Below are 17,009 nucleotides of genomic sequence, written 5' to 3'. Positions count from 1 at the left end.
TCATTCTTCATGATTTCCTTATTTTTTTGAGGTTAAATTTGATAAATTCCCAGTCTAGATAGTGGCAGTTCCTCTCATTTCTGTGGACGCTCTTGTCCCTAGTGTCCGAAACTTGGTGGCGAGCTTTCATCTGGAGCATTCCGAGATGGCGAATCTTTTCAAGAATTATTTCCTCAGGGTTTCGAATCCGCAACTAGAGATTATGGTTTACAAGGACTTCCAAGGTTCATTCTATGATATGAACTTGGGAAAGGTGTTAGGTAAATTATTAGTTCTTCTGGACCTAGAGGGAGCCGAGAGGTTGGTCATGTTGCATAGTAGGTCCTCAACTTCACTTGAAAATTCAGGCAGAGCCCAACCCTGGGTTCGGTTTCTAGTTTGACGACAAGCCCGAGTGTAGTTCGCAAGTACCCTACATATTTAACGCAGTTTTCATCAACCAATTTTCAGTTGCAAGTTTAGCGACAACAGAAATTCCATATTACAGTTGGTGCTTTGACTCTGAGCTCTTATATCATTTATTTATTCATATGTATTTCATTTTTTGGTTAAAATAAACCCTAAGAAACTACAGCTTGGGACTAGCACTCAGTGTCATCCCTTTGAAACTCATGTCATCCTAGTAGGACAAACAATGCCACTAATGAAACCCTCGTCTACAGTTCACTTTGATTTCACTCTATTGACTTCCCCAATAAAATCAAAAACAACGAATGACTTGCACGAACTATTTTTCTATTGAAACATACAAACTATTTTTCTATTGAAACATATTCCATGCGTTGGGATAGACCATAGCTAAAATAGAACCACTGTAGATGACTTAACACAATATAACTCAACCTCAATGATGGTAAACTACCAAGGTGCATCAGGGAGGTACTCTTACATTCCTTTGTTTTCGCAAAGAAATTTAGACGGGGTAAACTGCCAAGGTGAGGGAGGTACTCTTACATTCCTTTGTTTTCTCAAAGAAATTTAGACGGGGTAAATTGCCAAGGTGCATCAGGGAGGTACTCTTACATTCCTTTGTTTTCGCATGCCAACCCTTCTCTTGTTACTTGCGCGAAATCTGGTTGACTCTGATGAGCAATCGGAAAGAACAAAATAATTAGCTGTTACTTGGCCGTGTTTTGATGCGTTGGACTTCCTCATTTCAGAATGTTAACTGCCCAGATTTATGCTTCTCTGTCTTGTGTGGCAATCTCGTCATGGAAGGTTTATTTTTACTTTTCCATGATTTAACAAACTTGAAAATGGTTGATATGCTTTAAAAAATGATATATAAATTGAAGTTATAAAACCATACACTGACCCATTACAATTTTAATTGATGAAGTTTAGGGAGGAAAAAACATATCGAAAAAATAACAACCATGATGAAAATAACCATACACGGATCAATTTTAATTGATGAAGAGCAACCATGAAGAAGAGATATGGGCATTTACATGAGTAATCTTGGAAAAGGGCATTTACAGTACAGGGAATTTCAACGGAACAATAGGAATGCATCTAAAAACGTTATCTACTTTATTTAAATTTAAACTGAAAATCTACTAGTAGCACACTGCTTTAGCTCTGATCTCGTCCAACTGGACAATTTGCTCTTTGCACACTGCTTTGTCTTTGATCTTTGAAATTATTTGGCCCCAAAGAGTTTAAATACACCGTTTGACGCGCCTTATTGTGTAACTGCTAGAGGTACATTATGGCGTGAGTGGTGTGACGACATCCAATCATCTCGGCTCCAGAGCGCCCGATGAAGGATCAGCAGCTGCAGAATGGACTTGGGAAGGTGGCGTTTGTTGGGGAGTTTATCTGTCAAAATCCCAAAAAACACAATATAAAATGCACACAGAGAACAATGCTCTGTTTCTCTCCAGGATCTTCACACAGCGGAAAGCTACAAATTATTTATCAGGACAGAGTATTATACTCATAAACAAGGATCTGTATTCATAAAAATGAAAAGGCCTAATACAGTATTCTTCCTCTTCTGCTCAGAGGGATTCACCAAAAAAAACACACCCTATTACAGTCTACGCTGCTGCGTAAAAAGCATTTACTTGCGCTGCTGCGCTACACCTTTTTTTTTTACACACTCTCACACACTAAACTACAAATGCACACTACTAACTTACATACAAAATCTGAGTAGTTTTAATGAACAAAAATGGTGTCCCATACTGGGAACTGCTCGAGGCTGTCCTTCTCGTCCTCGGCTGACAAAAAAACATTAACTGTGGTCGCTGGAAATTCAATGTGCAGGAGCTTGAACGCAACCTGCTTCCTTCTCGGCCATGCTGTAAATTGAAAGCTTCTACCTGCTATGTTGTACTGTTCCATGCTCACTTTAACTGCCTCCGCGCCAATTCTCTGTTTCTCCATATATTTGAAAACATATGCAAAACGCTGCTAAATCATGAAAAATGGTCTTGGGCGGATTTCAAAATATTATACAGTTTGGCTCCGGAAACCCATCGGGTCCGAGCTTCATCGCATAGCGCGCATATATGAAAAGTTTTGCACCCATGGTTTCCCCGATTGCGATATGCCGAACGCACTGTGTGCCGATACCTCCGATCAGATATATATATGCCTGAAATACATTAAACATGCCCTGAGCGCGGACTTGAAAGTTTATCAAAAAAAACTATTTATAATGTTGTCGGGTCCGCTCCATCGCATCGCTACATAACTTCATGTTAAAGGCCCCGACTCTATGACATTGCCGATAGCGATGTGCCGATAGCGATGTCGGTGACCGCTCATCGCAAACACAAAAGCTTCTTTATAAGTCCTTCACTTCGACTTCGCCGATGCGATATCGGCGATCGCTCACCGGCGATATTTCATATCGCTGCCGCTGCCTGCCTCCGATGCTCCAACCCGCCGATATGCAGACTTGCCGATACGCCGACGCGATCTAGACCGTTGATCGGTTAGATCTGACGGCTGAGGTTAGAGCGGATCTTTAAGCCTGCAGTTTGATTTTTGAAAGTTCTTGCCTCCCGATCCTTGGTGAAGCGCTCGGTTATTGTCTTCATGCTGCCGCATGGCTCAACTGTTGCACAGTTGAAATTATATTTTCAACACTCCCCTTTAATTTCAACTGTCGGGCCTTCAATCATACCCAAACACTTCCTCAAAAATTCAAAGCTTTTCTGATCCAAAGGCTTTGTTAAAATATCTGCAAGCTGTTCCTGAGTCCTGCAATGTTGTAAACTGATTTCTCCATTGACCACCAATTCTCTGATGTAATGGAACTTTGTGTCAATGTGTTTGGTTCGTTTGTGAAACACAGAATTCTTGGACAGTGCAATAGCAGAGCTGTTGTCACAATAAATTACTGTTGCTTTTGCCTGCTCTTGGCCTAGGCTTCTCAACATCCTTCTCATCCACACTGCTTGACATGCTGCTGCTGTAGCTGCCACGTACTCTGCCTCTGCTGTAGACAACGCCACAATTGGCTGTTTCTTGGAAGCCCATGAAATGGCTCCTGAACCCATGTGAAAAAGATAACCGGATGTGCTTTTCCGATCATCCACACTTCCAGCCCAATCGCTATCAGTGTATCCAACCAAATTTGAATTTTCTGAGACACTATATAATATGCCAAACATTTTGGTACCTTTGACATACCTCAAAATTCTTTTTGCTGCCTGCCAATGTGCCTCCTTTGGCCTCTCCATAAATCTGGAAATTAAACTAACAGCATACATTAAATCAGGCCTAGTTGCTGTTAAATACATAAGGCTGCCCACAATGCTTTTATACAAGCTAGGATCAAAATCCTTGCTGCTGTCCTCTCTGCTGAGCTTTAATCCCATTACTGTGGGAGTGATTGCTGCCTTGCATTCTTGCATGTTAAATCTGCTCAACACTTGATTTACATATCTAGCTTGTGAGATAAAAATTCCTTTTTCATTTTGATCTACTTCTATGCCTAAGAAGTATCTCAAGAAACCCATGTCAGTCATTTCAAATTCCTCTTTCATGACTGATTTAAAATTCTCAATAAGATAAATATCATTTCCAGTGAAAATAACATCATCTACATACAAGACAACAATTAAAATTTTACCATCCTTTTCCTTGATGTAGACTGTGGGTTCTCCTTCACACTTGTCGAATTCATTATCCAATAGATATGAATCTATCCTGCTGTACCACGCTTTTGGCGCTTGCTTCAGCCCATAAAGAGCTTTCTTCAATTTGCACACTTTGTGCTCTTCACCTTTCTTCTCATATCCGAGAGGTTGTTCCACATAGACCTCTTCCATTAACACTCCATTTAGGAATGCTGACTTCACGTCCATTTGGTATACTTTCCATTTGTTTTGTGCTGCTATAGACAGCACTGCTCTTACGGTTTCCATTCTTGCAACCGGTGCGAAAGTCTCCTCATAATCTCTCCCGTACTGCTGCTTGTACCCCTTGACGACCAGTCTTGCCTTGTGTCTTTCTATCTTGCCTTCAGCATCGCTCTTGGTCTTGTAGACCCATTTCACACCAATGACTTCTTTGCCTTTTGGTAGCTCAACCAAATCCCATGTTTTGTTTCTCTCTATGGCATTCATCTCCTCATCCATAGCTTCTATCCATTTCTTATCTTTAATTGCATCTTCGAAATGAATAGGATCATCAACATGACAATACAAGGCAAATAAGGAATTCATTCCTTCATTATAAATGTCACTTAAGTTTCTGAACTTCTTTCCTCTTTCACTTGGTGTGCAAGTGCTTGAAGATGCACTTGAATCTCCTCCTTGTGGTGTGCTTAGAGAAGTACTCTCATTTATCCTCAATGGTGTACCTTGTTGTTCTTGTGTTGCTGCTGCTGTTTGGGGATTCATTTCAGCCACCTCCTCATCATCTTCATCATGAGACAAACAGTTCTTAACATTCACTGTTCTCTCTATGCTTCCATCCCAAGCTTCCTCTTCAATGAATTGAACATCTCTGCTGACGAAAAACTTCTTAGTAGATGGGATATACAACCTGTAGGCTTTGGATTCCTCACTGTATCCAATGAAAATACATTTCTCCCCTTTGTTGTCTAACTTCTTCCTCAGCTGATCTGGAATGTGTGCATAGGCCACACATCCGAAAACTTTCATGTGGGTGACTCCTTGCTTTCTCCCACTCCATGCTTCTTCTGGCACTTTGTTCATCACAGCTTTTGTAGGACACCTGTTCAAAATATACACTGCACAGTTTACGGCTTCAGCCCAATAATCATTTGGCAAATGCTTTGCCTTCAACATGCTCCTTGCCATATCCATAATGGTCCTGTTTTTCCTTTCAGCAACTCCATTTTGCTGCGGGGTATACCTTGCTGTAAACTGCTTGTGAATTCCATTTTCTCTGCAAAACCGTAGGAATTCTTTGGAGATATACTCACCTCCTCTATCAGTTCTGAAAACTTTTATGTGCAGTCCGCTTTGGTTCTCCACAAGTGTTTTGAAGTTTTGGAATTTCTCAAAGATTTCACTTTTGTTCTTGAGGAAATATATCCAAGTCTTTCTTGTAAAATCATCAATGAATGTCAAGAAATATAGGCTGCCAGCTAATGATGGAGCTTGCATTGGTCCACACAAATCTGAGTGGATAATCTCTAAGGGTGCCTTTGCCCTTATACTTTTCCCTGATGGAAAACTCTCTCTATGTTGTTTGCCCAATATACAACCTTCACAAAGGCTGTCCGGCTTCTCTATCAATGGTAATCCTCTTACCATTCCTTTTCTGCTTAATAGGTTTAGACCTCCAAAATTTAGATGCCCGAATCTCAAGTGCCATAACCAATTTTCATCCTTTGGCACGCTTTGGAAGGCCTCTTGAGTGACTGCTGCCATTTCCTTCTTGTTCTTCAAATCTGCCCTGATCTGGAGAGGGAACATCCTGTTCCTTGTCATCTTCACTTCAGCAATACATCTTTTGCTGGGTGGTATATCCATGATGGTGCACACATCATTTACAAAGTAAACATTGTAACCCTTTTGGATAAGTTGTCCAACACTCAATAGGTTACATTTCATTCCGGGGACATAGTAGACATCTGCTATGGTTTTCCTTTCTCCTTGTTTTGTAAATATTTTTACCTCCCCTTTTCCCATAACAGACACTTTACTATCAGTTCCTAGTGTGACTTCTGATTTCACATTTTTATCTAGGGCAGAAAAGAAGGCTATGTTTCCTGTCATATGGTTGCTACAACCTGAGTCTAAAAACCAAATATCTTCACTATTTGTTTCAGCCATATTACAAGCTAACAGCACATTACCTTGGCTGACATTTTCTCTAGTAATATTTGCACTAGATCTATTACTCATATCATGCTGCTTTTTCCTACACTCACTGGCATAATGCCCATATTTTTTACAATAATAACATTGGACATTGGATTTTTCATACCTTTGTCCTTGAGCATGATGTTGTCCACTTTGTTGGCTGCTGCCTTGACCTTGGTTCTGATTTGGATTGCTGCCTCTTCCTTGAGCATTTGCTGGACTGTTCCTTCCACCTCTGTTCTGGCTTCTGCCTCTTCCTCTCTTGTTTCCTCTTCCTTGACCTCTTCCTCTTCCAAAGGACATCTGGGTCTTGAAGGCTTGCTCAAGAGATGAGTTTTCATTTCTACTCAACCTCTGTTCATGTGTTATCAGTGATGCATGAAGCTCATCAACTGAAAAGTTTGAGAGATCCTTTGTCTCTTCAATGGTGGTGACAATCGCATCAAACTTTGAGGGTAAGACCCTCAATATTTTCTCCACAATCCTCCTTTCTTCAAGCATCTCTCCATGAGATCTTATTTGAGTAACAAGGCCAATTACTTGAGTGAAGAATGAGTCAATATTATCTGACTCCTTCATGCACAGATTCTCAAAATCTTTTCTCAGCAATTGTAGTTTTGTTGTCTTCACTTTCTCCATTCCTTGATAAGCTGTCTTGAGAGTTTGCCAAGCTTCTTTGGATGTCTTAGCTGCTGCTAACCTTGGAAACACGCTTCCATGCACTGCTTGATACAGAAAGAAAAGGGCTTTTGAATCCTTCTTCTTGTGGCTTTTCAACAGATCCTTCTCTCCCTGAGTTAATGCATTAAACTCATTTTCATCTGCTGGTTGTTCAAAACCATCCTCAACAATTTCCCATAAGTCTTGGGAAGCAAAGAGGGCTTTCATTGTTATTGCCCAATAGTCATAATTTTTACCATCGAATAGTGGGAGCTACATACCCATACATTGCTGGTGCTGGTGCCTGCCATTCTTTCTCTTTTAACTTGGATTCTTTTGCTGAACTTCGCTCTGCTAGAGAAGGTGCTACAACAAAAGTCTTTCCTTCAGCTTCTTTGACTGCTTCAAAGAGCCTGGAACCTGCTCTGATACCACTGTTGGGGAGTTTATCTGTCAAAATCCCAAAAAACACAATATAAAATGCACACAGAGAACAATGCTCTGTTTCTCTCCAGGATCTTCACACAGCGGAAAGCTACAAATTATTTATCAGGACAGAGTATTATACTCATAAACAAGGATCTGTATTCATAAAAATGAAAAGGCCTAATACAATATTCTTCCTCTTCTGCTCAGAGGGATTCACCAAAAAAAACACACCCTATTACAGTCTACGCTGCTGCGTAAAAAGCATTTACTTGCGCTGCTGCGCTACACCTTTTTTTTTTACACACTCTCACACACTAAACTACAAATGCACACTACTAACTTACATACAAAATCTGAGTAGTTTTAATGAACAAAAATGGTGTCCCATACTGGGAACTGCTCGAGGCTGTCCTTCTCGTCCTCGGCTGACAAAAAAACATTAATTGTGGTCGCTGGAAATTCAATGTGCAGGAGCTTGAACGCAACCTGCTTCCTTCTCGGCCATGCTGTAAATTGAAAGCTTCTACCTGCTATGTTGTACTGTTCCATGCTCACTTTAACTGCCTCCGCGCCAATTCTCTGTTTCTCCATATATTTGAAAACATATGCAAAACGCTGCTAAATCATGAAAAATGGTCTTGGGCGGATTTCAAAATATTATACAGTTTGGCTCCGGAAACCCATCGGGTCCGAGCTTCATCGCATAGCGCGCATATATGAAAAGTTTTGCACCCATGGTTTCCCCGATTGCGATATGCCGAACGCACTGTGTGCCGATACCTCCGATCAGATATATATATGCCTGAAATACATTAAACATGCCCTGAGCGCGGACTTGAAAGTTTATCAAAAAAAACTATTTATAATGTTGTCGGGTCCGCTCCATCGCATCGCTACATAACTTCATGTTAAAGGCCCCGACTCTATGACATTGCCGATAGCGATGTGCCGATAGCGATGTCGGTGACCGCTCATCGCAAACACAAAAGCTTCTTTATAAGTCCTTCACTTCGACTTCGCCGATGCGATATCGGCGATCGCTCATCGGCGATATTTCATATCGCTGCCGCTGCCTGCCTCCGATGCTCCAACCCGCCGATATGCAGACTTGCCGATACGCCGACGCGATCTGGACCGTTGATCGGTTAGATCTGACGGCTGAGGTTAGAGCGGATCTTTAAGCCTGCAGTTTGATTTTTGAAAGTTCTTACCTCCCGATCCTTGGTGAAGCGCTCGGTTATTGTCTTCATGCTGCCGCATGGCTCAACTGTTGCACAGTTGAAATTATATTTTCAACAGCGTTGATGTTTTGTCAGCGTCAACAAGAACGCCATCTAGATCTACGAAAGCAGGCGTTGTGGGCGATGGAAGATTTTCTCGCTCATTCGTCAGCATCGATACTACCTGGGACATTGAAGGCTGCAACACTGAAGCTGCTTGCACGCACAGCAGACCAATTTTAATCACTCTAAACCCTTCCTCCCGCGAATAACTACCCTCCAATGTGGTTTCCATAATTTCTAAAGCTCTTTCTGCTTGATACAGTCTCCATGTCTGGTTGCCCAATACAACAAAACAACATAAGGCTTTAGTTAGCAAGGCATCACAACGCTATATATGGAGATTTTAGAAAATTTGCACTTGAAAGATATGATGAAATCCATATGAGACATACTGATTCGATAAGAAACTCTGTGCCTTGAGCCAAACTGTGATTCTTTCTTCCGCTCACAATCTCAAGTAGAACAACTCCAAAGCTGAATACATCTGCTTTCTCTGTCAGCTGCCCTCGCAAGGCGTACTGAGGCGCCATGTAGCCTTTGCATAACGTCATTTACAATGAACTCTCCATATCTTAAACCATGTTAAAAAGATATGAACCTTTCAGATATATGATTTGTAGTTGGCTCATATTATTAAATCAATGAGGGCATCAAAAGATTGAACAAACAATTAAATCAATGAGGGCTTCAAAAAATTGAACTGGAGAGATAATTCTTACAAAGTTCCAGCAACTCTAGTGCTAACATGGCTCTGATCTTCTGCAAAGAGTTTGGCCAAGCCAAAATCTGTTATTTTGGGTCTGTGTTTATTATCCAGTAAAATATTGCTGGCTTTAATATCTCTGTGCATGATCCGATTTTCAGACTCCTTGTGAAGATAGGCCAGCCCACGCGCAGTTCCAACTATGATTTCATATCGCTCTCTCCATTTAAGTGAATGACTTTTTGTTGTATCTGCGATCAATGCATATCGGGAAGTAAAAACATTAAGAAGCTACATACACAAACTGGAACAAATCAAAAATCCGTGGGGCCATTAAGCAGTTAAAGCGGTAGAAGCAACCGAAGATAATTCTGTCGAGACTACTGTTGTCGAGCTATTCGTAAACCAGGAGCCTCTCTGAGCTTTCAACACAGCAACCAAGCAATTTCACTAGATTTCTGTGTTGAACAAGACTGATGACATTTGCTTCGTTCAAGAATTCAGCGTCTCCTTGCCTTGATCCGCTTTTCAACCGTTTAACTGCAACCTCTTGGCCGTCAGGTAGAATGCCCTGTACATCAATCAGGTTTCAATTCTTTATATTCTCCGTTATGACTTGGAGCTTTTAATTACTTGAGTTGTTGTTCCGGGATATAAATCACTAATTCAATTGAAAGCAATGATGTAACAGTACTCACTTTAAAGACGGACCCAAAACCTCCCTCGCCAAGTTTGTTCTCTGCGCTAAAATTGGAAGTAGCGTCTCTCAGAATATTGTACTTAAAAATGAGTTCCGGATTAAGCTCAGCAAGCGATAAGCTCTTTTCTCTTTCCTCACCTGCCAAAACAATTACATGACGTCTATTTATGTTGAGGTTAATCAATAGGTAAGCAGTTCATAAGATACCTGCTAATAAGGGGCACAATTTCGGGACCTCTGGTTATGGGAATCTGTTTCCAACCTTTCCGTCGAATCCACATGAAAAGGCCTATTGATGCAATTAATCCAACCGTAGCGCCTACTACGCCTAGAGCTATCGGAAGCACTTTAGATCTTTTCCCTCCTACAAATTTGCACAGAAAGCCTTCTTAAATTAGCTATGTTTATTTCACCGAATGAATTAATCTCCTTAAAAAACCACAATGAAATAAGTAGTGCACCAAAATGAAATATTTTAGTAAATTGGGAAATCTTTTATTTTACGAAATGAACAAAACCACAATTCGCCTTCCGATCATAACATACCGCTCGGAGGACAAATGATGAAAGTATTGAAAAAGCTGTAAATCTCGTAACGCAAAGCGCAGTGAGGACTTCTGTAGCGTGCTCCATTAGCTCCAGTTGCGCATGCCGTGCCATTGATATTATTCAATCTACCGGCACCAGATATCTTTGACCGACCTACAGATAAGCAGGAGCGGCAATTTGCTGGGGACAGATCTCTCCAACACTGGGCTGAGATATAGATTTCCCTCGAAACCGAATAAACGGTGTCGACTTTTTCTGTAGCGAAAAGTTGAGGACTCTGCACAACTTTTTCGATGGTATTTGAGAGCACTTGCTCAGTAATATTTCCAAACTGCGCTGGAGCATAGCTTTTCTGGGTGTTACAAGCAACATCGGTATCCTCGCTCTTATTATAATCATTGTAAAAGCTATGATTGTCGTAACGTAAGAAGCAGTCGTTTAACCAAAAGAATCCAGAGGTGCTGTTTTGACATAACTTAACAACCAATCCTACCGCCTCCGTTTCGCACTGTTTGCAGTCCGAGGCATTTATATTCCCGCTGCATTGGGCAAGCCCATAAACAACATTATTGTTGTTTTTCCCCTCAACACTAGTGTTGAATCCGCTCGTTGAAACCTTCTCAACCAATGATTTAAAAACCTGGTTAAGATTATGCTGGAAATCGCTACCGTTTCTATATTGGTTGGTCGAGCATTCACCCCAATATGAATAATTAAAATCCTCAGCCGCTGAGAGGTGCAGACGCGTCCATACACTGACCATAAGCAACATACAATTGATTAATGTTTTCGGCTTCAGCGCCATCTTAAGGCAGGACGCAAGCTCAACGCTCTTCTCCATTTCTTTTTTAATTCGATGAGATAAGGTGCTCCTATAATATTTTAAAGCGGAGCTAGAGAAAAGTCGCACCCAAGTGAGGTACCAATGCTCTCATACTTATGGATAGGTGAGTGAGTGAATCAACGTGTTTCACATTTCGTCCAGTCTCCTTCTACAATTAAAAATAAATTTAACTTCACATTAATTTAATGAAATTTCTTATGTTATGCTAAGTTTTCTTTATCCCATTCATTCATTTAAGAGGTCGTCCCTATTGGCTTTTGGAAGGCATGGAACACGGGAAACCTATGTTTGCATTTGACTTGTTATGCCGCCTATTCAGATTTGTTGGAGGACCAACGGTTTGCTTTAAACCGTTCATCTCACTTGATCCGGAAAACTTTTTACAATCCATCACTGATTCTATAACCTCCCCCTCGCCATCAACTCCCCGCTGTCTGCTACTTATGTCACTACTTTAAGCGGACACGCTGAGGCTCCCGGTACCATTCTTCTACCTCCCCCTCGCCATCAACTCCCCGCTGACTGCTACTTATGTCACTACTTTAAGCTCCGGGTACCATTCTTCACGGTACCATTCTTCTACCCGAATAAGGGTGTTAATAATGATTTTTATAACCATGTTTATTGGAGATTAGTATAAGTTTTTTTAGAATTTTAATTTAATTAATAATGATTTTTATAAGTATGTTTATTGGAGAATAATATTGGTTTTTTAGAATTTTAATTTAATTATTAAGAATTATGAAATAGATTCATTAACTTGTATAGAATTCTTTAAATTGATTGCCGTTATTCTCTAAGTTAATTGTATTTTTTGAATTAATTTATGAAAAATTAATTAATTAAAAAATGTTGATTATCATGTTTATATGTGGTATTGAGAGCCTATCTCTCTTTCTGTGTTGTTTCCCGGGATCTGCTTGTCCCTGTGGTTCCCTGTCTCTGTGTTTGGCTGTCTCGGGTATAACATGAAAGGTCCTTAATTGACTTATTTGGTGGGGGTTGGTCGAGAGTTCCCAGCACTCAAGCTAGCAGCATCAACAAAGCAAGCATTTGAACTAGAAGCACAAGAAGTCATGATATTGGTTTATGGTATTATAATAAAAATTATTTACAAATTAAAAATCTCAATGGTAAAGTGAGAATAAATTACTGTAAGTAAAATATTGTTTAATCCTATTAAAATTTTTAACTAATAATAATAATTAAAAAAAATATTTTTTATGATTTTATTTATTTATTTGAGCAATGTGAGATGTATTGTGGGGTAGGTGTTTTAACACTCCACATTCCAAGTGTTCTAGAAGTGTTCTAGGGGCCTTTCATGGTGCCAAATCTAGATAAAATAAAATAAAAAGGCTCATTAAACAACACAAATCAAGATTTGACCAAAACTCTTTCTCTTTTTCTTTTTACCAAAATTTCCAAAAAGTCTAATAGTTAGACATCACCATTTACACTATCTCTATAAAATGATATATCTTGAATACTATTTCAAATAAATTGAGAATTAAGGTGATGAAATTACTCTATAAAATTTTATTACTTTAATATATTAAATTTTAATTTTAATATTAATATTAATTTCAAATTGTGTAAAAATTTGCAAAATTAAAATCTTATTACTTTCTCTTAATAATTACATCAACATATTTAACAAAATACTAAAATTCTAATATCCAAAAAAATCATTTACAAAATGAAAAATAAAATACATATGTAAAAATTTAAAGCCTTTGAAAAATCAAACTTTACCTATCTTTGTAAATTTGAACTATCATTGTGGTTTTGATTGAAACAAAAGTTTAATGGTACTACTCACGCTATCAAAATAAAGTTAAAAACAATGATGTGATTATTTGATAGCAATATAAAACTATAACATTAATTTATTAAACTTTTATGTTTACTCTCACATACAAACAAATATGCATGCTATTCATATGTACAACTATAAAGTGGATTTACTTTGTAATTTAATCTTTATATTTTATAGATATATTTTGAATAAATATAATAAAAATATTTACAATAAAGTGGATGTTCGTAATAATTGAATAAATATACTTTCATAGTAATTTAATGATATTGAAAAATGGTATTATTAATATTAAAACTAAAATTTTAGTTTAAATATTTTGATTTTGGAAACTTGTCCCAAGCTCCCTTTTTCTTGAAGTTGAAGTTTCCTAAAAGTTTCTAAGTTCTTGAAACCATTATCAACAAATTGCACATGTTTCATTCCCGTTCCTAAACTTACAGAAACTAAATGGAATGAAAGAGTCTAAGAAATTCCATGAGTGGTTTTGAATAGGTGAGAGTCAATGTTCTTAGGTTCATAGTGGTGACTTTGGGTACATGGTTTTCGTGGCCTGTCATATTAGAACCCATGAGTTACATGTGATGAAGACATTGAAAGGCTTGGAGATTAGAGCCCATGGGTTACATGTGATGAAGATTTTAAAGGTTTGGAGATTAGAGCCCATGGGTTACATGTGATGAAGACTTTAAAAGGCTTGGATATTCTCCATTGTAATGCGCTTGAGTTTAGCAGAGGCTCACTTGGCAGGGCCAAAATTTTGGAAGTCTTGGCTACCTTCAAATCATCCATGGTTGTGTTTAAGTTACTTGATAATAATAGATCTTTCCTTGGTTGTAGGTTTTCAAGGTAAATCATGGTGTGCATGCTTTATATGCAGTATTTTTTATGTGTATCTTATTTTTATGATTGTTTCTCTCATATTCTTTTTCATTCCTCAAAGTGGTATGAGAGCTAAGGAGACATGGCCTATAGAAGGAGTTGAAGGAGAAAGTGTGTGTACTTGTGAGAATGTGAGATAGCAATAACTAGATTATAAACTACATATATATTGGCATATGAGCATAAGACTTGGTTAGGCATGCATACCCTTACTAGTAAAGCCTTGGAGTAGTCCTAAGTGAAATGGGAGGAGAGCATGAGGGTTTCCTCAATCAAGTTTAAAGGGAGGAATGTTAAGGTAGGGTAAATTTGACTATGTGAAAGAGTTAAAGTTGTTAGTTCCACAGTACTGGTTTTGAGTACACGGTTTTGGTGACTTGACGTATTAGAGCCCATGAGTTACATGTGATGAACCTTTAAATGGCTTGGAGGTTCCCCATTGTAATGTGCCTAAGTTAAGCTGGTTCACTTCGCCTTGCTAAGATGTTGGTATGCTTGGTTGCTTTTAAGTCAAGATATGGTTGCATTTAAGCCATATGATAATGATATAATTTTTATTAGGTTGGTTTTCTCTTCCAAATAGGGTTTTCCACATTAAATCATGGTGTGCATGGTTTATATGTAGTGTTGTTGTTGTGTATTTGATAGTGATGATTACTGATCATGTATTTTTTGTATCCCTAATAACAACTTTTCATAATACCAATGTGGTTGTTTCTATAAAAAAAATAATTTGTTTCATAATAACAAACATTTTCCATATTGAGCACTATATTTTATGATATGAAGTTGGAAGAAAAGGGATATTATTTTATAAGTCTAGACTTACCATTCTAACCATTAAAATAAAGTATGAATTAGGATAGAAATATTATTTATTTCTTTTATTGTTATTTATATTTTGTATTAAAAGCTAAGTTGATCAATGTTTACTTATTAGCAATAGATCAATGTCAAACAAATTTCTTACCTATATATCTATTTAATGATAATGATAATATTAAACAAAATCTTTTGGTAGAAATCACATGAGAGAATTTTTTGGTCGGCGCGTTTTGAACCAACAAGTGTGGTTCATCATTTCCTAGTCCTGATGATGAACCACACTTGTTGGTTCGAAACGCGTCAGCCAAAATATTCTCTCATCTGATTTCTACCAAAAGACTTTGTTTAATTCATTATGGATCACAGAAGCTTGAATACAGAAATGATAATATTGTGTCCAATATTTATTATTAGTCATTTTAACTAATAACACTTACTAAACTATTAAGAATATTTTAAAGTGATCTATAAACCTATTTAAAGTAATATAAACTATGTTCGTTATTTTTACATTTTTAATTTTTGACATAGTAACTAATATTGTTAGGGCATAAAAAAAATTAAACCAATTACATCCTGTTGATAAGACAAGTGCTCTTCCATTTCAATAGCATCTTTTAAAACATTAGAAAAGAAATAATACAATTATTTCTTCAAAATTAAGAAAATCATCTTCAATCATAATAACCCAATAATGTAAAAAAAATGATTAAAAATAATTATAATAAAAATCCATATTTATTATACATTGAAGCTAGGATACAATGATATACATGAACTTGCATTGAAAAATACATTTTTCACATTTTGATCTATGCAATAAGAAATGGAATTGGAAAAGAGATTTATTGAAAAAATGCACTAATAACAAATAGAGGCCTCGGAGAAGAGATTTCTTATTAAGAATTTCAAGCCAAACATTGTCCTTAATGGTTCTATGTCATTAAATATATCCTTAATTTCTTAAGAGGTCGAAAGGAAAACATAGATCAACATGAGTCATTGATAAAACTTGAAAGAAGAGAAGTTATTGAGCACTACAATTTTAAATTGTCCAAGCTCTTTTTCCACTATATAGTTTGGGTTCAACAAAAGAAAGTTTGCAATACATTTCATTGATTCTCAAACACATTGAATTCATAAAACACACTGGTTGGAATGGAATACTTGAGTGAAGATATGCAACTTTCACCACATAATGTTAATATACCTTTTATATTTACTATATCGTTTTATTTCCATAAAAAGTATACCTTTTTTTGGAGATCTAATATTTTTCATCTTTAATAAGGTAACTTGTTGCCATTGATAATGCTTTAAATTTAATAGAATGGAAATTTTAAGTTTTCTCCCAAATTAGTGTGAAGCCATATTGTTCCATGATTTTTATATCTTAGTGTGGTTTAGAGTAAATTATGTTATAATGTCTAAAATTCAACATTTTCCTTACATTAGAAAATGCCACTAATAATATTATTTGAAGTGTTATTGGTCGTTGCAAGGTAGGACTCTAGCAAAGATTTGCTTTTGGTTATCCATTAGTTGAGCTTTGACTAATATATTCTCTAATGTTTAACTTTATATATATTAATATTATTAAAAAAACTAATTTTTAATCCTCCCATTGGTTCATATTTTGAATGTCTTATTTCCATCTTCACTACACATGTATTGGAGCATAATAAATAATGGTTCTTTTAGCCAAATTCTATGCAACTCTGAGATTTATGCAACTTCCATCACCAACATACAAAATTTCGTTTTCTCAATTCTTTGTAAGTAAATGGAGACGTTAGAATCTCAACAAGTATAAGTTAGTGAGGCTTGAAAGGGAAGAATGAAATAGGAATCATCGATTGAAGTTTGTCATTGTGATCAATAATTTTGTGAATAATGGGGGCTAACACAACATCCTCTCGAACTATAGGTGTGAAAACAGGAAGGTCAACTTCTAAGTGGCATAATTTTTTCATACAGACTCTGATTGACACGATTCTTACGCCGTTGGAAAGATATTTGTGT

The 17,009-nt window shown here is 37.4% G+C and overlaps 2 protein-coding genes across 4 annotated transcripts; both read right to left on the bottom strand.

Annotated features, from left to right (window-relative positions):
• Positions 1 to 1,383: 1,383 nt before the first annotated feature.
• LOC149241692 (cold-responsive protein kinase 1-like) lies at positions 1,384 to 10,473 on the bottom strand. 3 transcript variants are annotated; one of them, XM_089367574.1, is made up of 6 exons: positions 10,331 to 10,473; positions 10,067 to 10,206; positions 9,729 to 9,939; positions 9,058 to 9,619; positions 8,686 to 8,936; positions 1,384 to 1,806 (listed from the first exon to the last, which is right to left on the bottom strand). In XM_089367574.1, the coding sequence occupies exons 4-6, from the start codon at positions 9,214 to 9,216 to the stop codon at positions 1,740 to 1,742; spliced, it is 477 nt and encodes a 158-aa protein (XP_089223700.1). In that variant the 5' UTR covers positions 9,217 to 9,619; positions 9,729 to 9,939; positions 10,067 to 10,206; positions 10,331 to 10,473; the 3' UTR covers positions 1,384 to 1,739. The 3 variants fall into 3 exon arrangements, with proteins under 3 accessions (XP_089223700.1, XP_089223698.1, XP_089223699.1); XM_089367572.1 differs by having other exon boundaries at positions 9,058 to 9,939; XM_089367573.1 differs by having other exon boundaries at positions 9,058 to 9,939; positions 10,304 to 10,447.
• Positions 9,381 to 11,458, bottom strand: LOC149241691 (cysteine-rich receptor-like protein kinase 2). Its single transcript, XM_089370626.1, has 4 exons — positions 10,615 to 11,458; positions 10,067 to 10,206; positions 9,775 to 9,939; positions 9,381 to 9,659 (listed from the first exon to the last, which is right to left on the bottom strand). The coding sequence occupies exons 1-4, from the start codon at positions 11,456 to 11,458 to the stop codon at positions 9,381 to 9,383; spliced, it is 1,428 nt and encodes a 475-aa protein (XP_089226752.1).
• Positions 11,459 to 17,009: the final 5,551 nt, after the last annotated feature.

Source organism: Pinus tabuliformis, chromosome 8, assembly GCF_031772625.1.
Source record: "Pinus tabuliformis cultivar Carrire ecotype Pingquan chromosome 8, CPIR1, whole genome shotgun sequence".
In the NCBI taxonomy this organism is placed as follows: Eukaryota; Viridiplantae; Streptophyta; class Pinopsida; order Pinales; family Pinaceae; genus Pinus; species Pinus tabuliformis.
Note: the sequence above shows the minus strand (reverse complement) of the source record. Positions and strands in the feature narration are given on the sequence as shown.